General features: G+C 33.7%; 2 protein-coding genes and 1 long non-coding RNA gene across 5 annotated transcripts; 2 read left to right on the top strand and 1 right to left on the bottom strand.

The window, feature by feature from the left end:
• Positions 1 to 1,721: 1,721 nt before the first annotated feature.
• Positions 1,722 to 7,398, top strand: LOC105773861 (uncharacterized). Of its 3 annotated transcripts, none has more exons than XM_012596025.2 (9): positions 1,722 to 2,024; positions 2,236 to 2,341; positions 4,273 to 4,562; positions 4,714 to 4,819; positions 4,919 to 5,332; positions 5,440 to 5,501; positions 5,603 to 5,727; positions 6,304 to 6,543; positions 7,031 to 7,398. In XM_012596025.2, the coding sequence occupies exons 1-9, from the start codon at positions 1,897 to 1,899 to the stop codon at positions 7,051 to 7,053; spliced, it is 1,494 nt and encodes a 497-aa protein (XP_012451479.1). In that variant the 5' UTR covers positions 1,722 to 1,896; the 3' UTR covers positions 7,054 to 7,398. The 3 variants fall into 3 exon arrangements, with proteins under 3 accessions (XP_012451479.1, XP_012451477.1, XP_012451480.1); XM_012596023.2 differs by having other exon boundaries at positions 1,726 to 2,024; positions 5,440 to 5,516; XM_012596026.2 differs by lacking the exon at positions 1,722 to 2,024 and adding an exon at positions 3,953 to 4,129 and having other exon boundaries at positions 2,053 to 2,341; positions 5,440 to 5,516.
• Positions 7,399 to 7,896: 498 nt separating this feature from the next.
• LOC105771567 (WAT1-related protein At1g21890) lies at positions 7,897 to 10,519 on the bottom strand. The gene is made up of 7 exons (XM_052632763.1): positions 10,215 to 10,519; positions 10,063 to 10,125; positions 9,748 to 9,864; positions 8,868 to 9,105; positions 8,621 to 8,779; positions 8,383 to 8,534; positions 7,897 to 8,288 (listed from the first exon to the last, which is right to left on the bottom strand). Exons 1-7 carry the CDS (start codon positions 10,409 to 10,411, stop codon positions 8,081 to 8,083), a joined length of 1,134 nt encoding a protein of 377 aa, XP_052488723.1. The 5' UTR covers positions 10,412 to 10,519; the 3' UTR covers positions 7,897 to 8,080.
• Positions 10,520 to 20,466: 9,947 nt separating this feature from the next.
• On the top strand, positions 20,467 to 20,736 carry LOC128041861 (uncharacterized). Its single transcript, XR_008196792.1, has 2 exons — positions 20,467 to 20,559; positions 20,634 to 20,736. It is a non-coding gene; the product is annotated as an uncharacterized LOC128041861 (long non-coding RNA).
• Positions 20,737 to 21,902: the final 1,166 nt, after the last annotated feature.

Below are 21,902 nucleotides of genomic sequence, written 5' to 3'. Positions count from 1 at the left end.
GGTTGGAATATATTAAAGTGGGGTGGTTGACTATTTGGAAAAAAATTGAAAAAGGAATTGCAAATGGCTTGATTTGGTGATTAGCTACTGGAAATTAAAAATTGAAGGAAAGGAAACTAAAGAAACAACAATGCTACGTGAGAAAAGAGAGAATGTATTGAAAGACAAGAACTTAATATTTTTGATTGATGAATAAATGAACAATACATGCTCTATTTATACTAGAGGATTTACTAAATTAGGAGCCAACTAGTCATAGAAAATTAAAAAAAAATATTCCATGACAAAAAATATCCCAAAATAATCTCCCCCACTAAGTCAACAAAATTTTCAGCTAATTAATATTGGAAAAATTCTACTTTGGCCCTCCTTCTTTGCTTCTTTCTTTAAGTTGGTCCAATTGTTTCATTTTTCTTCTATTTAGCCCCAAATTGCATTCCTGCACAAAATTCAATAAATATGGCAAAATTAGTGGTGCATTCTCATAAATTAACCAATTTAATTACATTAAATATATAACTTTAGCATTTAATCAATAATCAAACACTTTATTGAGATTATCAATGATTTGGGGAAGATCATTATTACCAGCATTCCAAGTGGTGTTAAAGGAGAATACGAAACTTTGGATGATCTAACCACATATTTTGAAATATAAAGAGTTTTTGAGGAGCTCTAAAATGTTTCCCACACAAATTATTATGATTTATTTTTTATTTTTTGTTGTTTGTGATTTGGTTAGTTTGCGCAGAATAAAAATAGGCCTCTATAGAGTTAGTATGAAGTAACAGTTCAAGTAGCCGTAAAACTCTTTAACTTTAGTGGGGAGATTGGTCTTCCACCTTTCTTATCTTAACTCGATAAAAGTTTATTGAAGTCAAACTCCACATCAACTAGAATAAGTTATGGTTATGAGCAACACATTTTAAATTATCCCAAAGTAATTTTCTAAAATAATAAATAAGGTTAGTATAGATAGGAAAAAAAAACTAACGAATACCAGAGCCCCGTACCTTAACAAGAACTTGGATCTCTTGTTCAGTGTTGCAAAGCTCCTCAATCGTGACCGTAGCTGAGTTCCACAGAAGCCGCAAGCCACCCTTCAGCCCAATGGTATTGGTGTCCTTCCAAGAATCAAAAGGAAGCTGATCAAGACATTTCTGAAATCCGAACCTTAGTTTCCGCAATAATCATCACATGGGGCGATGAATAGCAACCGAATCTTTAGCAGTTTGGACAAAACCCCAGCTCCTTGCACCCCTACAGTTCCATCCTACATCTGATTTGTCATGGTTGGGTAATAGCATGGACAACCCCTCTATTCTCATATCCATGTCTCGAAACTATATATAAATATATGTTTTAAAATAACATATAATAAATAATAAAACATATAGTTTGAAGTTAAGTAAATATAATAATATTAAAATAAAAATTAAATTAAATTATGAGTAAAATAAAATTTAAATATTTAAATACATCTTATAAACAATACTACGTACACTATAATTATTTATCATGATTATGTCATATATCAAGTTTGCTTGTCATATTAACTTAATTAATAATTTAAATAATTATTAAAAATATAATAAAAAATCAAATTAAAAATATTAATAGTATATTAATAAAAACTGATCATGGTCGTAGACAAAATATAGTTAATCCGCCGCTCTTTAATCTGCTACACATTCTTCAGACATCAGGATCGAGGATATATAAATTTGAAAAATTTTCACTCGAGAAGTGGCATGCTGGCTTTTTATTGTCCTACACTCGCCCACAGCGTGTGACTTCCTTCTCCCCCCTTTTTTTCATCTTCACCGTGTGTTAAGGTTTAGCAACACTCTCTTCCTCTCTCTAAACACGTATCAGTGAAACCTCCTCCCCTACCAAATGGCAAAGGAGGCGCACGGTAGCCTCGCCTCCGACGCCGACGCCATAGAAGCGACGGCGGAAGATATCGAGTCACGTATTACCACCGCCATGCACTCTCGCGTTGGCCACTTCAAGGAACAAGCCGAGTACACTCATTCTCTCTCTCTCTCTCTCTCTCTCGCTGTTTACTTTTTACAGTCTCGAGAACTAGGTTTTGAGTTTCGGATTCATGGTTTGTGAAATTGCCTTTACCGAGTTGAATTCTAAGGATTGTCATACAGGAATGTGTAATTTAGTTTTAAGTGTGAATCGCTTGATAGTTTAGTTTAATTTGATTTTTGGTTGTTTGTTGGTAAGTTCGTTGACCTTCGAGGGAGTTCGGAGATTGTTAGAGAAAGACTTGGGGTTAGAGACCTTTGCTTTGGATGTTCAGAAGAGATTCGTCAAGCAATGCCTGCTAAAGGTACCTTTTTTTTCTTCTCAATGTTGGGAAGCATCTTAGTCACTATCTCATTTGATAATTATTAATTAACGTGTGCTTTCTTGTTTTATTTTCGTTTTATTTTTTGTTTTCCCTCTATTTTGCTGCTGAATGAAAGCTTAAATGTGTAATTGGATAGAAAAAGCATGATTTTGCTTTTATATGAAAGAAGTGTTAGGATTGATGTTTCATTGACTTTAGTTATTTGTCTTCCAGTTGATCATGTTTTTGCTTTCCATATTTCCCTTTTCTTTATAGCAACTGCTAAAGAACAAGAGATAACTTGCAAGAACATGTAGCAGAAACAATTTATTCGTTCCCTTTTCCAGAAAGTAGCAAGTACTGGTAATGCTTGCCCATGATTGGATCTGACCTACTATTGTAATTGGTTTATTATTATTTCCCTTTTCTTTATAGTTTTTCTCTATTGAAGTGGGGATAACATAAATCTAGTGACGACAACGGGGCAGGGCAGGTCGGATTTTTGCCCGCCTGGCTCCAACACGATACTCTACCACCATGCCCCGACCCCGACCTCGAAAATTAATTGTATATCGACCTGACCCAAGCTCTAACTTTTTAATTTGAAATTGTGATTAACTAAATTCAAAAATATTTTAAAAAAATGCTTGGGATGGCAAAGTAAACAAATATAAATTACATCATAGAAAAAAAATAAGGAACGAAAATGAGATGGAGACTTGGAAAAATAAATTAAAATGAGAGGGGGAAAGAAACTAGTTTGAAATGAGAGTAAAGGTGGTAAAATGATGTTGGTAGTGATAAAGTTTAAGGATTTTTTAACCTAATTAATATTTTAAAAAATATAAAGGTAATTTTGTAAATATCTTGGGGCGGGTTGGGGTGGTTTCATGTCAAACCCGACCCGACCATTCTCTAAAGCTAACCTGACCTGACCCGACCCGAAACCTGATTTCAAGAAAAAAACCCGACCCTATTGGGTCAGATTGGCTCGGGACCCATTGATTTCGGGTTTTTCCTGCTACCCCTACATAAATCACATAGCTGTTATGTGTAAGGCAACCTAGGGCACATCAATATAACAAGGGCCACTCAACATATTTTGAATCAATTTCCAATTAGATGCCCATTCTATAATTTAATATGGTATCATAATAGACACTATCCATGTCCATTGTGCTCTCTGTTTTAGGTTTGTTATACCTAGATTGAGATGTTCAGACCAATATGATAGGCTGTTATGTCTACTCATGAAGTTCATGCCCTGTATAGGTTTGTTGTCCTTGCATGTGAGGGAGAGTATTAAAATGGAGATCGAATACATCTCACATCTGTTAAATTAGGGGCAACCTAGGCACATAAATATAACAGGGGTCTGCTCTACCTATTGCAATTGGGTTTAGATTGGATTGCAATTCTAAAATTATCAATTTCCATACAGTAAAAAAATCCAGTTTGCCTATGCATAATACAAAATTTAAAGTTTGATATCCGTTTGTTGTCTGTACTGTTCTTTACTTGATTGTTGATAAAAATTGCTGCAGTTTCGATCCTTTGTTTTATGAAACAATGATATCTGTGGTTTTAATTTTTCTCTCTCTGGACTTTTAGGCCCGTCTTAGAGGGGAAAAAAAAGATGAACTGACCTACTAGTTTGGAATAGAGCTCTAATTTACTTTTAGTAACATGAACATCAAAAGCCTTGTTGCTGCTGGAACTTTTGGATGTTAACAATGTCATTTAATGAAGGAATGGATGCATTGTGGAATGTCAAGACTTACTGGAAAGGTGTTATTTGACTTTTTTCATTTTCTCATTTCACTTCTTTGTAATAATGTACAAAGAAGGAATGGATGCTTTAGAATGTGAAGACTTACTGGAAATGTGTTATTTTGTTCGCTTGTTTCACTTTTACCTATTCTTTATTACAGTGTTTAGATGGTGCAAATGAGGATGGCTCCAAGAGTTCTTGTGAAACAGTGGAGAAAAATGTAAGTACAACCACTGAAGGAACAGAATCACCCGAAGAACGAGAACCTAAGAAAGAAGTAAAGGAACCTTGCTCTGAAGATGAGGAGAAATTAGATGGCTCTCCAGTTTTGGGCCTTCTGGCTGGACATAAAACTACGAAAGTTAAGAATAAAGAAACTAAAAAAGTTTCTGAGAGTACAATACAGAAAGCTATCAGGAAAAGGGCTTCATATCTTGAAGCTAATTCAGAGTAAGTTGCTAAATTGTTTGATTGGTTGCTGCCATTCTCACTATAATTGCTTGTTCATCATGTTACATCAGGTTGCTTTGTATGCTACCCTTTTTCCAGTTCCTTTGTATACTGAGGTCTAACATTGAACAATTGGTCTTTGATGTTTCAGTAAAGTCACAATGGCTGGACTTCGTCGGCTTTTGGAGGAAGATCTTACACTCGATAAATTTACACTCGATCCGTACAAGAAGTTTATATCTGGAAAATTAGATGAGGTGGGCATATTCTTTTGATGAGAAGTCAATTCAGCTTCCAAAAATATCATTTGCATCATAACTTTCTTATGATTCTTTCTGTTAATTATCACTTATCAGGTATTAAAGTCTCGCGAAGTTTCTGCAGCTGCAAGTGAGGTTAAGAAAAAAAAACTCAATAAAAAATCTCTGATCAAACCTTCTAAAAAGGTCAACAAGAAAATGAATTCTGCTTCATCTGGAAGTGAGAATGATGAGGAGGAAGACGATGAAGTAGAACAAGAGGAAGGGAAAGAGGAAGAGGAAGAGGAAGACGAAGAAGTGAAGCCCAAAAAAAAGATCACTCCTAAAGGGAAGACTAAGAACTCTGAAGGGCTTAAAAAGCGGAAAATACCTAAAATAGAGGCAGAGATGCCTAGCAAGAAGAGAAGCAAACACACAGAATCAAATTCAGATGATAATAGCGATGAAGAAGACAGTGGGAGTGTCTCTGATAATGGTTGCTCTCGATCTTCTGCTGCGAAGGCTGTCAAGGTCTTAATTTTAGTTCATTTTCTTTCCAAAATTTATATTCTGATATGTTAAGCGTCTTTTAATTTGATTTAAATTAAGCATCTTTTAGTCTTATTATTAATATGCAGAGAAAAGAAACTTCTGCTCCAGTACATGGGAAACGTGTGGAACTTCTAAAGTCGGTTATCAAGTTATGTGGGATGAGGTTTCACTTTGACCGACTCTTTTATGAACTTTGATTTCCATTGAAGTTGACCATGAGTTTATTCTTATTACTTATTTTATTTACAGTGTTCCTCCCTCAATCTACAAGAGAGTCAAACAGGTGCCTGAGAATAAACGTGAAGCCCAATTAATAAAGGAACTAGAGGATATTCTTTCTAAAGAAGGGTTGTCTGCAAATCCTTCAGAAAAAGGTCAGGATTCTAGCCTGCGGACTACTGTTTTACCATTCATTTATGGAGTTGACCTTGTTTCAGAAAGCTCTTTGTTAGTGATAAAAGTGGGATTAAAGAAGCTCTTTAATGCTTTGAAAATCTTTGGGAAAGGGAGAAATTTTATTAACTAATTTTGTCATCTCATAGATGCCTTCACCATCCATGAGCAGGGATGATGATAAAACTTTCCATTAACTGAGAATTAATACCTATGTAAGAATAAAGCATGTCCCTTCCTGATCATACTATCTTATCTTTCATGTGGGACAAACTTAGTTTTGCTGGGTTGAAAACTTCTGTCTGTACTAGGAAGGCTTGATGATAGTTACTTCTGATGTATTTGGAAAGTTCAATGATAGGCAGCCATCATATATCTGGATGATTGTTTCTGTTTTAATATTAGGTAGAGAAATCTATAAAATTCACATGGGATTGCAGAGACTTCCATACCCAGTATACTACAAGCTGAATGTATTATGATCCACAACTTCATTATGTTCTACTTAATCTTATCTTTCAATTCTAGTAATGTATAGGAATATTTTAAATTCTCAGAAGTCAAGGATGTGAGGAAGAGGAAAGAGAGAGCAAAAGAACTAGAAGGAATTGACACGGGTAATATCGTGATAAGTTCACGTAGAAGGCCTACAACCAGTTTTACTCCTCCCCCAAAGCCCAAAATACCAGATGTTAGTAGTGATGATGAAAGTGAAGAAAGTGACGAGGATGATGGTGATGATGATGATGAAGACGCTGGTGATGATGGCAACAGCCAAAGTGAAGAATCAGATGAAGGTGAGTATCAGGATTTGTTTGCATGTTTGTTACAACAATTTATTGACTATCTTTATGAACTATCAAATATGGGTCACCTTGATTTAGGAAAACATAGTGGTTGTGATTGGTGCATGTGCTTTGGGATCTTATTAGATTCTTTGTCCCCATGGACAGGAGTATGTTAATAGTTCATTAGCATTCTAATGATCAATAAATTTCACTCTTAGCCAAAGAAGGGATTATATAGCACTTTGTGAACCTATGATTTCAGAATTGGGTATGGGAAGTGTTTGTGATACTTATCAGAAAATCCGTGGAATGCAAAATGGAACCATTAGCTATAAAGTAGTTTTTCTCAGTTCTGATTCTCATTCAAGTATCTCCAAGTGAAACCCAAACATGCTGTAAACAAAGATTTTTGAACTACTTTTAAGTTGGAAAGTTGGTTGCTTGTTCTAAGCTATTGTGTCAGATTTCTTATATGATTGGTGCATATGTTTTGCAGAAGAAGATGAAGACAGTGATTGAATCCATACAAGGTGATTACTGGCCCATCAACTGTTCGATTATGGTTCTGTATTATGTATTTTAAATTTTTATTTCTCACTAAGGTTTTCTTGTTACATAGTTGGTGTGGGAGTCAGTAGTCCTTGATAGAAAAAGGAAATGGCTTTTTAATGTTTTGATTAGGATGTTTGTATTATGAACGAGTACTGTGACTTAGGGTTTTCATTTTAGGCCATAGAATTTTGTCTGTTAATGCTACGTTTGGTTTTAAATGTGGGGAAGGGTTTATTGCCTGATTTAGGCTTATCCCTCCGTTATGAAAAGGAATTTAGGTTGATATATATATAATATTTCTTTTTCTTCTTATTAAGATTCTCATCTATGCTCTACACCAGCTTTGTTAAACAAGTCCTAGTAGTTTATCTTACATCTAAATAAAATGGAGAAGTATTGAAAGTTGAAATTGGATAGAGCAAGTGTGGCAAATGTCAAGCATAACCGGTTGCAAATGAATTTAACTCCTTTCTCTTAAAAACTTTACCAACTTGAATCCGAGAGAATATAAGTTAGAACATTAAAAGCGGTATTATTTGACTGGACGCATATTTATGGTGCAGTTTTTCCTTTTTTTCTTTTTCTTTTTAGTTTTTGTTTAAAATAGAAAAAGGATCAAGATAGGCTGAGATTGTGGGATTAAGTTGAGGAATGCGTGCAGTAGGCTAGACTTACATGAATGAATTCATAGTGAGTTGCTGGGATTATGGGATTGAGTTTGCTGTCTCCATTGGGATGAGTGATTAATTAATCTGGTTTTCAAAAACTAGTACAGTGAAGAAACATTCAAACTAAAAAAACACTTGGGTATTTTAACAGGCTAAAATCCCGTCCATTGTTTATTCTTAAACGAAAACACTCCCATAGTGGGAGAGATCAGGCTGAAACCATTACATACGTACATACATATATATAATATAATATAAATCACTTTACAGCTTAAAAATCTCCACTGCAAAATGCAAATATAAAAAATTACTTGTTACATGTTCTCTCATGCTTCTCCAGTATTCTCAGCTGGGATCTTCAAAATCCTAGCAGCTCCATCGGTACTATCTTCCAAGTTGATTGATTTACCACTGTCCGAGATTGGCAACTGTATGTCTTTACCACCTTCCTCTGTGTTTGAGCTTTTTCGGTCTTTGCTTTTACCCCACAGTACAGTGTAGAGTCCAAAGATTATAAGAACAGTCCCTATTATGCTGTAATTCATACATCGATATTAGAAATCAATAAATTTATTTTAAAGTTATGAAAAAGGAAGATTTGAGGGTGGAAAAATCTTTGTAAGAATACCTTCCTAGGTGTATTTTCTCAGCTAATATCATTGATCCTAAAACTGCAGTGATGATCATACAAAGGGGACTAAAAGCTGTAACAAAAACTGGACCTTGTTCTCTTATCACAACCCCTTGTGCATAATATGCTATTCCTGAACATACCACTCCCTGATTTTCATCACAAAAGTTTTAGAAAAATGTCATGTTGTTAGATGAATGTTAAAATATATATATATTGTTTTTTTGGCACTTACGGAGTATACGGCAGCTAACAGGCTTGAATCCCAGCCAATTTTCCAGGCATTCAAGTCTCTTTCCATTGCAAATGAGACTGCTGCACCTCCTATGGTCCCAATAAAGCATATCAAAGCTGTAAGAGATAGCTCTGCTGGGTACATCTTTAATGTGAATGACTGAACTCAAAATTATCCAAAACCCAAGTTAGTAGGAGAATAGTTCATCATGAATATATGTATATTATATGTATATGTAAATGCTGACCTGCAATATGTAAAAGCCTGACCAGCCCCAGCATCTGCCCAGGAGCATTAATGTCCCAACAACCCAATGCTTAGCCTCAGCTACATTGGTTGCAGTTTGATGAGCTCCTCCTCCAAACTTTGTGAAACTGATTGAAGGACCTTTGTACAGTGTCATGATAACTGCACCAGGGACCATGATTGTTGTTCCAATTATCTTGGCTATACTATGGACCTTCTTCAAGTTTACTTTCTCCAACCTAATCCACAAATTAAGTTAATACCAAACAAAACAAAATCCAATATTAGTTTTGGTTATATCCACACATTCGGATATATGTCTTTAAACCCTTTAAAGGTCTTCCACGTACGTGAAAACTTATTTGAAGAATTTAAACATATTATGTCAAATACTTATCTGTATCTAACCCTCAATTCCGCAAAAGAACCTAAATCTCGATTGTATTTTTATGGTTAAGAATTAGATAAATATCATTGAAATTGGTGTAGCATATGAAATAGTAAAGTGCAGAAAGTCCTTTCAAAAAAGTTTGTGATGAATATTCCATAAGATGCATATATGAGAAAGATTGCATAAACCCAAATAACAGGAAGAAATGGAATATATATCATGATGATGCCAACTTCCAACTTAGGTTTTTTATAGGTTTGGTGTAATGTGGGAGCTTATATGCTTTTCAATCCTACTTGTGTATTAATACCAACACCAACACGAGGATCTTACTTATAGAATTAAAAAAAATTCGTATTAAATAATAATTTTAATTCTAATATGGAAATAATACCTGAATATTCACATTTGCACATGCAACTTATTATTTTATTTTGTGTTGCCCACATTTGCACGCTTATTATAGATGTGAAGGGTAACCGTATAGTACCTGAAAATCAATGCCAATACGAATGTAATTGCAGGAATGACATTAACAGTGGCAGAAGCAAGCGTTGCCGTGGTGTATTTCATCCCCAGATAGTACAGATTTTGGTCTATCACTGGCCTGTTTCATCATCATAACTTATGTAAATGGTTTTTCTTATAGTGTCTTTCATGGACTAAAAGAGACATGCATATATATGAAAGTTGATTCTTTCTTCAGGTTTTTAAGAAAAAAAATAATGCTTTCATTTGCATGCAACATGTTTCCACGTTCCATGAAGTGCAAATTTGCATAAAAATAAAATGGTCGGATCATTACTCTAGGAAACCAAGGACCAAGATTCTCAGGAAAATGGGGACAGTAAGCTTAGGCCTTATTTTCCTGCAAAAAAAGAGTAAAATCAGGATTTCAGAGTTAGCCAAAGAGGTTTGAATCCAAAAGGCTGAAGATTGAAAGAGAAGATGGAGGACCTTTCGAGAACTAAAGCAAAGGGTGCAATAACAATGGTGGCAACTAAATGACGATAAACAGCAAGAACATAATGGTTCATCCCATGTTGCAAAGAAACCATGGTGATAACATACATCCCTGCAAACCCAAACTGGAGGGACGTCATTGTCAAGTATGGCTTGGCCTTGTTTAACCCTACTGGCAACTTCATCTCCATTTTGAAATAATTTAGTCTCTCAAAGTGAAGGATTATCCTTTTTTTTTCTTCTTCTTCTTTCTTTTTTCCTTATCAACTACTGCAACTAGCTGGATTGAAATTGGGATGGTAGCAAATGGAACGAGAGATGGATTTATATAGGATGGTAAAAAGGTGAAGGGGAGGGGTCTCCAATGGGTGACATGTTAAAGATGTCGACTGCTCGAGCTCACAATGGATAGAGAAAAAGAAATACATATCAAGATCGTGACAAATTAGCTGCTCTAATCCAAATTGATTTTTTTTTTTTTGGGGGATCAAGGTAAGATTAGGTAACCATACAACCATTCAATTGAATAGGATTATATTTAAACAGTAAAACAAAAAATTATGTTTCTACATTCTTTAACGTTATGATATATGATTTTAGTATATATACACACACACAAATGTAAAACAAATACATAAAATATTCGCACGGGGAGAAGTAATCTATAATTTATATCTATTTATGAGTCCGAATTTATCAATGTACCTATTGTTGATTATATTATTCTATATTTTTATTATAGAATCATTGAGTTTTAACATTTCACAAGCAGATTGAGAGTTTAACAATTGTATTATCGGTATGGTAAAAACAACAAATGTGATCACAACTTGCTTGTCGTATTTCTATTATTCATAAGATTTGTTAAATTTATAAATAAGAATTTTAATTTATTAAAGTATTTGGTTAAATAAATAGAAAATTTATCAATTGTGATTCTATTAAAAGACTTTTATTAAAATAAATTTATATAATAATAAATAAAAAGTTAAATTTTATATTTATATTTTCTATTAATAAAAAGTAAAAAGTAAAAATTATAATAATTTAGTTTTAAATGGAAAATTTTAATTATTTATGTAATAATTAATTTTATATTTCATATATAAATTTTCATAAACAATACTTTTATATAATCTAGAATATTATAATTATATTTAGGAAGAAGAATTGATGCAGTGTATACGTTTTATATATGCCCTATTAGTTAATAATAGGATGACACATCGTCATTGGTATAAAATAAAAAAATTAAAGAGTTTTAAAATAAATATAAATAAATTTTAAATATAATTATTAAACATAAATAAATACAAAAAATTTAATCCAAAACCCAAAATTTAAAATTCAAAATTCAAAATCGAAACCTAAATTCTAACACCAAACTCAAAACTCAACATGCAAAAGAAAAATAAAATAAAATAAAATAAAATAAAATAAATATTTAATTATGCTTAAATAAAATAAATAATATTTATTTTAAATCCTTCAATATATTCTTATTTTACACCGTGATGATGTTCAACAACTTAAATAACTAACATTGCTTTATATTAATTACAATAATGAAAAATACATTATTTAAAAAATATATCAATAAAAAATTAATATATAAAACCATGTGAAATGCATGTCACATTAAAACTAATTATTTAAAAGATTTGATTGTGATTGAGCTAACAAGTATTCCTAATTTTTTATTATAAACATGAAATTTGATTTAATGTAATGTGATATATAATTTTAATTTTGTATAATGCTATTCAAATATATTCTATAAGCTTCTGGACTAGTTATCGTCTGCCTTTTTCTCCCTCCCACTAATCCTTTCTTTTTCTCATTCACTCCACATGTATCTTTATTGTCTTCACAAGTTGTGATGGATAGATGACGGTGCTTGTTGTTCGCTAAAACTCCATCGACCACCAGTAGTTTTTTTAGGAAAGTGGGTGGCTCTTCATCAGTTTTTGTTTTGAGAGTATTTTAGAATAATAAATGATTTCCCTGGTCAAATTGAACCTGTATTGTCTTTAAGTTTTATATATTTTTTGTTTGTTTCTCATTGTTTAATAAGTTTCATTTTTAGAAAATGTTATCTATTCTTGTAGCACATTTTTCAGTCTTACTTATGCATGTAATCTTCCTTTTGTAAGTGATTTTTGGGATGGTTTTATTATCGTCCTCTCTAGTTTGGCGAATGCTTGATTCTGTTATTGATATTTGCTCTTACTTATCGTATGAAGTGCTTGAAATCGCTTCAAATATGTTGTGCTTGAGTTGTGATAAGATCAATTATCAACGTGTCATAATGTCCTATTGATACTGAAACTAAAACCATAAGGTTTAACTTTCACCATCTACCACGAGCATTATTATTATTTCCTGAATTGTATAATTCTATTTATTAAATGAAATAATGAATTTAGGTGTATATATTATGAAAAATAGGCAAAGGAATCCTATCCCAGAAAATAGGGAGATTTTTAAATTCCGTACACCCAATAAAATTTTCAAATTCCATATGTACCCTTACTCGAAATTCCAGATTCTGTTATTCACCTGGAAAAAGCTTGCTCTACAAAACCATATCTGCTGAAAAAATAAAGCAAAAGAAGTTCTCAAAATTTATTTATTTTTGACTAAGTTAAACATCATCATCATTTATGTATAGATAAATAAAATTCTACTAATAAAAAAGGATGAAAATAAATGATTAATTATTGGTAATTTGAGGGTAAGTGGGAGTTGTGAAATGGTGATAAGCTTTAGTGGTGCTGAAATGTGGGGTTTGTTAAAGAGTGGCCACCATTCTCCATTCTCCTTATCTAAACTAATTCAACAGTTTTGATTTGCGAAGCTCAAAGATATCCATATCCTAACAGGTTTTCTATAATTTATTCCCACAAATTAGTTCCACTTCCATAACCATTAAAAGAATACAAGAGAAGTTTTCCTGCTAAGCCATGGAAAAGGCGTGTGAATTTTATGTTGACTCCTTTCTTTTTTTCTTTTTTACAATATAGGTACAAATGTATACATTTATTCAATATAAAACATAATAGGTAAAGAATCCAGCAAAATTCATATATAGCACTCTTGAACCTTTGCTCTGCTCATATGGATCGGTTTAAAGCAAGTTTCTAAAACTTGGTATGAAAAGCTTTTTAAATTTTTAATTGACAAAGATTTGGTGGAGACAAAGTAAATACCACATTGTTTTTTAAAATTAGAGGCAAATAATGTATTTTAGTAGTGTAAATTTATGTTGACAATATTATTTTTGATGTTATTAATGAATTATTTTGTCAAGAATCTTTTAAGATTTTACAATGTGAATTTGAGATGAGTATGGTAGGAGAGCTCAACTTCTTTTTGGCACTACACCAAATCTGGTTTTTAGCGGCGTTTATACAAAAAACGCCGGTAAAAATCGAGCATTAGCGGCGCTTAAACGAAATCGCCTCTAAAGACTGAGCATTAGTGGCGTTTTTTAAAAAACGCCGCCAAAAATAAGCATTAGCGGCGTTTCCAGGAAAAATACCGCAAAAAATAAAATACAACGGCGTCGTTTAGTGGCCTTCGGTGGCCTTAGTGGCGTTTTTGGTCTAGCGCCGCTAATGGTCTGTGTTTTTAGCAAAATACAACGGCATCGTTTAGTGGCCTTCGGTGGCCTTAGTGGCGTTTTTTGTCTAACGCCGCTAATGGTCTCTGTTTTTAGCAAAATACAACGGCGTCATTTAGTGGCCTTCGGTGGCCTTAGTGGCGTTTTTTGTCTAGCACCGCTAATGGTCTGTGTTTTTAGCGGCATTTTAAAAAAAAACGCCGCAAAAAATAAAATACAACGGCGTCGTTTAGTGGCCTTCGGTGGCCTTAGTGGCGTTTTTGGTCTAGCGCCACTAGTGCTCTGTGTTTTTAGCAAAATACAACGACGTCGTTTAGTGGCCTTCGGTGGCCTTAGTGGCGTTTTTTGTCTTGCGCCGCTAATGGTCTGTGTTTTTAGCGGCGTTTTCAGAAAAAACGCCGCAAAAAATAAAATACAACGGCGTCGTTTAGTGGCCTTCGGTGGCCTTAGTGGCGTTTTTGGTCTAGCGCCGCTAATGGTCTGTGTTTTTAGCAGTATTTTTAGGAAGAACGCCGCAAAAAATAAAATACAACGGCGTCGTTTAGTGGCTACGGTGGCGTTAGTGGCGTTTTTGGTCTGGCGCCGCTAATGGTCTGTGTTTTTAGCAGCGTTTTCAGGATAAACGCCGCAAAAAATAAAATACAACGGCGTCGTTTAGTGGCCTTAGGTGGCCCTAGTGGCGTTTTTGGTATAGCGCCGCTAATGGTCTTTAAAAAACGCCGCAAAAAATAAAATACGTCGTTTAGTGGCCTTCGATGGCCTTTTACCTTAATTGGGTTATTATTTATAATAATTATTTAAAATTGAACTTATTTCTAATTGATTATTTAAATTCTTCCAAAAAAATAACACGTACAAATAATTTGAAATAAAACACTTGGAAAAATGAAAAGACTATTATTTAAAATAATTTTAAAATTATTTAGGTACATGATTAGTAAGTGTTTTTTTAATTTATATTTAAAAAATTTATTATATAATCGTAAAAGAGATTTCTTAATTTTAAAATGTTGAATTAATTATCACTATAGTTTAGGGTTTTCAGTTTAGGGTATATGAGTTAGGGGTTATATATGAGTTAGGGATTTGGGGTCGGGTTTACGAATTCAGGGGTCGGGTTAGGGTAGTTTTGGGTTTAGATTATTAATTTTTATTTATATTTTAAATATGTTATTATGTAGTTGTAAAAGATAATAATAAAATTGTTTACAATTTTTAATTACTTTATGATATATGAGAAATTTAAGAATTAAGGCCGGTTTAGGAGTTCATATAATTTTAAGGTTTAGGGAGTACTATATATATATGGATTTATGTATGGATTATAGATTAGGGGTTTTGCTTAATTAAGGGTTGGCCGGGATTTAAGGTTTAGGGGTTAGGGGTTAGATGTTAGTGGTTAAGACTTAGGGATTTTGTGTTTAGGGTTTGTGGGTCAAGTTACTGCTTTTGGTTTAGATTAATTTTTTATTTATATTTTAAATATGTTATTATGTAATTGTAAAATATGTATAATTTAGGGTTTAATTAATTATGCCTTGAGAGAGATATATATAATAGATAGAGTACTTAAATATTTATATCCCTTCAATGGTTAATTTAGGCGTGTTTAATAAGATTAAGGTTTAACTGAGATTTTAAATTTTATACAATTAATTAATGCTTTTTAATGTTTAGGAGTACTATATATATATGGATTTAGGGATTATAGATTATGGATTATTCTTAATTAAGGGTTGGTGAGATTTAAGATTTAGGGGTTTAGGGGTTAGATGTTAGTGGTTAAGACTTAGGAATTTAGGGTTTAGGAGAGGACCAAATTAACAAAAGGAATTAAATTAAAATAAAAAAATAAAAATGAAATAAAACGCTAAAATTCATAATTTTATGTAAAATTTATAAATTTTAGTTAAAACACTAAAAATTATAATTTTTAGTACTATATTATAAGTATTACTTAACAAAACCATGGAATAGAAAAACGGAGCTGTTTCAGTAGAAAATTTGATGTAATAGTGGCGTTTTCACTAAAAACGCCGCAATAAACGAGTCATTGGCGGCGTTTTTATTCCAAACGCCGGAAAAAATTCTTAAATTTTTTACAAAACGGCGTAGCTTTGTGCGATTTTAATGGCTTTAGCGGCACTAGATGAAAACGCCACTAAAGGTGGGTGCGCATTAGCAGCGCATTGATAAAAATGCCGCAAATTTTGGCCTTTGGTTTAAACAAAACGTACCGTTTTATCAGGGCATTCGTGGCGCTAGGCTGAAAACGCCGCAAAGTTTGAATCTGTTGTAATTAATACGCCGTCATTTTTTAATCCCTCGCAATTAATTTTTATTTACCTTAAATACAAATAATAAAAAATTTAATCTAATTAATTAATAAATAAGATTAAAATAGAAATATAAAATGAAATTAAAACACTAAAACTGTTAATTTTATCTAATTTATTATAAATATTACTTAAATGAAACTAATAAATAAGTTAAAAAATTAATATATAACATTTTAGTTTTTAGGAGAGTACCAAATTAACAAATGGAATTAAATTAAAATAAAAAATTAAAAAATAAATAAAAACACTAAAATTTAAAAATATTAGTGAAAACACTAAAATTTATAATTATTAGTACTATATATTATAAATATTACTTAACAAAACTAAGGAATATCAAAACGGCGCCGTTTTTAAGAAAATTTGATTTGATAGTGGCGTTTTCATTAAAAACGCCGCAAAAAACGAGACATTAGCGGCGTTTCTGTTACAAATGCCGCACAAATTGTTAATGTTGTAGCCAAAACGGCGTAGCTGCAAATTATTGGCCTCTGGTTTATACAGAACGGCACCGTTTTTTCAGGCCATTACTGGCGCTATTCTAAATCGCCGCAAATCTTCAATCTCTTGTAATTAAGACGCCGTCGTTTTTGTAACTTGCAAATTTATTTCTGCTTCCAAATTTCCTCATACTCGAAAACCTTGATTCAAATCTCATTCCCCTCCCTATTTTCCCCAAAATTCCCCCAAATCAAGAACCCTAGCCTGCTGCCGTCGACGACCCGAACCTTTCCCAAATCTGTTGCATTGTCGTCGACCGTCTCTTCTGCCGGCGCTCATCTACCGTCGCACTTGTGGACTGTCGTAGGGCTCTACCGTCGCACTCCTCTGCCGTCGGAAAAATCGGTAAGATTATTCTATTTTGCTAAGAAATCATCCGGTTGTATTGAGCAATGTTTTTATACCCGTTTATTTCTCAGCAGTCTTTTCTTGAGCAATGTATTGAATTAATATAGTTAGATCGACTAATTGGGTAAAAAGAAAAAGAGCCGTGTTGAATGAGTTAATCGACTAATTGCACAAACATGTTCGCAATGGTTATATAATGGGAAGAAGTTCTCTTACATGGGGCACCGTCGGTGGTTACCAAAAAATCATAGATTTAGATTTCATAGTTCGGCATTTGACGGTACTGAAGAGTTCAGAGAAGCTCCCTCGCAGACAAGTGGATGTGAAATCTTGTTAATGTTGGAAGATATGAATTTTAGTAATGGGAAGATGAACCAACCGGCAAACACGTAAAGAAATAAAAGATCAAATGATGAAGCTGATGATGACTCCGATGAAGAGGATAATCCGTACGAGGCGGACTTGTGGAAAAAAAGAAGTATTTTTTTTGAGTTGCCTTATTGGTAGCACCATCTATTACGACACATTCTTGATGTTATGCATATTGAGAAAAATGTCTGCGAGAACATTGTCGGTACAATTTTGAATGTAGACGGAAAATCAAAAGACAATCTTCAGAGTCGACTTGATTTAGTTCAGATGGGAATTCGACCTGATCTTCATCCGAATCCACTTCCGAATGGGAAATATCGGTTGTCGCCTTCTATTTTCTCAATGTCCAAGACGGAGAAAGAACTGTTTTGCATGGTGTTGAAGGATATAAAGGTTCTAGATGCGTATGCATCAAACATATCTCGATGTGTTAGTGTTAAAGATCGAAGATTATATTCGCTAAAATCACATGACTATCACATCTTGATGCAAGATTTACTGCCAGTCGCTCTATGATGTTGTATGTCCAAGAAGGTGACGTCTTGTATAATTGAACTATCCAATATAATGAAAGCCATTTGTGGCAAAGTTTTGGATGTTCAAGAACTTCAGAAGGTACAGGATCGAGCCGCTTTGACTTTATGCAACATGGAGAAAATCTTTCCACCTTCCTTTTTCATCATTATGGTTCACTTAATAATCCATCTCCCGCACGAAGCAATTCTTGGCGGACCCGTTTTCTATCGATGGATGTATCCCATAGAAAGGTGTTAATTAAAATTTTTAAAATTTTCCTTCATTCACCTCTATGCCCTTTAGTTACAACTTTTGATAATGTTGTATAACGTGTTTAGGTTCCTATCCAAATTAAAGTCTTACTGCCGCAACAAGCGATATCCAGAAGGATCGATTGCTGAAGGCTACTTGGCAGAGGAATGTATGACCTTCTGCTCAAGATATTTGGAAGATGTTGAAACAATGTTGAACAGACCAAATAGGAATGCTGGACTCACGGACCATAACTTAGCCGATACTTATTTGTTCCAAAGTTTTGGAGAACCAATCGGCAAAGTTGAAATTGCAGAATTAGATAATTTATCGTGGGTACAAGCACATCGATATGTTCTGTTTCACCACGAATCAATGGAACCTTTACGGAAGTAAGTTCTACAAATTTGATAAATATTTATCAAACTAAAAATTGTTTATCTTCTAACAAAGTGAACATTTTTTTAACATAGTGAGTACAAACAAATATTGAGATCTCATTCGCGCTCCCGAAGAACACAACATCGAGATATCAATAAGTTGTTTACAGAATCTTTTTATGAATGGTTAAGCCAAACGGTATGCAGTTGGAGCTTCCGCTTACAAATAATAATGTTTTCTCATAACATTTTTAATTACTCAGTTTACTTTCCATTCAATAGGTTTGGAGTGGGAAGAACGTAAACGACGAAGTTAAATGGCTCTCCCAAGGTCTAAATCGAGTGGTTAAAAGATATAGTGCGTTCCTCATCAACGGATTCAGATTTCATACAAAATATCGGTAGAGGTTGAGGAGAACGCAAAATTGTGGAATAGTTGTTAATTCTGCAATTACAAGTTATGCTAGTGCTAGGGACAATAATCCTGTCGAGGGAAATGTGGAATATTTCGGACATCTTACTGACATAATTGAGTTGGATTACTACGGCAAATAGAAAGTCGTCTTATTTCGAGGTGATTGGGCCGATGTTAATACATCTCGTGGAATTAAGCAAGATCAATTTGGTTTTACAATGGTGAACTTTGACCGATTGATTCACATAGGACAACAACTGATAGATGAGCCGTATGTATTCTCATCTCAAGTCAAATAAGTTTTTTACTCAAAAGATCCAACTGATGAGGGTTGGTACGTTGTACTCCGTAACGTCCCTAAAGACTTGTTTGACATGGGCAGTGGAAGTAGAGATAACATCGACAACAGATCAGAAACTTTGCCCTTTCCAGAACAAAACTTAAACGATAATATCCCTAGTACTAGTGCACAATTTCAATGGGTTCGTCAGGATACGGATGAAGATATTTACGAATAATGATGTAGTAAGATTTTACGATTGTTTAATTATATGTAATATCATAATTTAAATCTTGGTCTTATTATATATTTCAACTATTTTATATGTGCTGTTGTTGTTGTTGTAATTAGTTATTAAGTTTTCAACTATTTTATGTGTATTGCAGATAAAATGCCTAGAAAAAAATTCTAAGGGGAAGCATTGTTCAAAATGATCCAAACTCGACAGAAACAAATAGTACTGAACAACAGACAACAATTGGATCTTCGAATGTTCCGATTACACCTGAGGATCCTACAGAAGTTCAGAGTAATTTTACATTTAATTTACATGCGTGTTGACTTATAATTGATTTATTTTTCAAATTCTTATATTATAATATACCATTTGTAGCTGAAAATGGTGGGACGCGCAGAGGTCGATGACGTACGCTACTTAGAGAGTTATACGAGTTAGATCTAGTCGAGCGTGTCAAAGTTGGACGAAACAGTTTTGGTCAGCCTGTTGGATCAGAAGCTCGACTTTTAGCAGGATACATGGGCATTTTAGCACGAAATGCGAATATGTTGCTTATCAACTACGAGTCATGGCATCAAATGCCCGATAGCAACAAAAACCAAGCCCTTGATAATATTAAGGGAACGCGCTACTTAATGTCATCTGTAATGCTTGGGAAATAGTTTCATTTATATTTACTTTATTAACTTGTGTTTTTTGTAGGCGAGGTTTGCTTTAGAGGTCTCGGATGCTTATGTAAAGAAGGTATTGGGAAAAAGATGGAGAGAAAATAAAAATACTTTGAAGAAAAATTATTATAAGACAAAAACAACCCTCGATGATAAATTGCAAAATGTCCCGCCGGGTATGTTGAGGTACCAATGGGAAGATGCGGTTAGATTTTGGCATTCGAAGAAAGGCAAGGTATGCCGTACTTCCAAACTATTGTAATTATTTTGGTTTATAGTATTTACTATTTACGTACTAAAAATTTCATAACGTATGATCGTGAACAAGTTGGAAAAAGCAGCAGGCAGAAACAAAAATTCACTCACACAGCCGGGTTGAGAAGTTTTGCATGTGTAGCTGAGGCGGAGGTATTTTTAATTTTTTAATATTTTCAAATATGTATAACTTTCCATTAAATAATATTTTTACTACTATATTGTAGGAACTGTCGTCCGGTCAAAAAGTTGGACGCCTTCAACTTTTTGAAATTACACATAGGAAGAAAGATGGATCTCCCATGACTCCTGAAGCTGGTGAAATAATGGTACGTTTATTTAATACGATTTGACTTGTTTTAGTTATTTATAGTGTTTATTTTCTAATGGTTTAATTCATTGCTTGTAATGCGACTATTGTTATGTTGCATATGTTTTTTAATATATATTGCGTTCCTAACTATGTGATTTATTTATTAGGAAAAACTAAAGGATAAAAAGGCGGAGTACGAAGCGATTGCTTCTAGTGATAGTTTTGTTCATCTTGAAGACATTGATAACCGGATTATGACTGAAGTTTTAGGTCCTAAAAGGTATGGTCGGGTTCGATTTCAAGGATCTTTTATTAGCCCAACCCAATATTTTGGATTCAGCTCGCAGCAATACATGGCTTCGGGGAGTCAGGCTCAAGCTGAAGTTCAGAGGTTAAAAGACTAGATGGCTCAGATGCAAGCGACCACAGTTGAAGTTCAAAGGAAATATGAAGAACTCCAGCTACAACTTAAAGTAGAGGCGGCAGCGAGGGAAGCAGCGGCTGCAGCGAGAGAAGCAGAGCAGAGCAAAAAGTACGACGAACTCTAACAGCAGCTTTAGACTATGATGAAGATGTTTCAGTCGCAACTTCCGCCGTCATAGTGTATTGCATAAATATTTATATCATTTTAAAACATTGAACATTTTTGCAAAAATAATATGAATTCACTTTTATTTATTGATATTAATATTATTTTATTCGTTTAATTTGAAATATTATATAAATTTATTGCTTTTGGCTGATTTAGATCTGGTTGCTTTTGATTTGTTGCTACAGGAGGGCTGAAAAAATAAAAAATTTAATATAAAAAAAATCCCAAAAATAGTGGCGTTTTCTTTAGTGGCGCTTAGAAAAAAATGCTGCTAAAGATAATGTTCTTTAGCGGCGCTTAGAAAAAAATGCCGCTAAAGACCATGTTCTTTAGTGGCGCTTAGAAAGAAACGCCGCTAAAGACCATGTTCTTTAGCGGCGCTTAGAAAAAAACGCCGCTAAAGACCATGTTCTTTAGAGCGCTAGAAAAACGCCGTTCTAAAGACCATGTTCTTTAGCGGTAGCTTAAAAACGCCGCTAAAGACCATGTTCTTTAGCGTTTTTCTCTACCGCTAAAGAACATGGTCTTTAGCGTTTTTAAGCACCGCTAAAGAACATGGTCTTTAGCGGCGTTTTTGTTTGTAAACGCTGC

The sequence above is a fragment of the Gossypium raimondii genome, chromosome 6, assembly GCF_025698545.1.
Source record: "Gossypium raimondii isolate GPD5lz chromosome 6, ASM2569854v1, whole genome shotgun sequence".
Taxonomy (NCBI): Eukaryota; Viridiplantae; Streptophyta; class Magnoliopsida; order Malvales; family Malvaceae; genus Gossypium; species Gossypium raimondii.
Note: the sequence above shows the minus strand (reverse complement) of the source record. Positions and strands in the feature narration are given on the sequence as shown.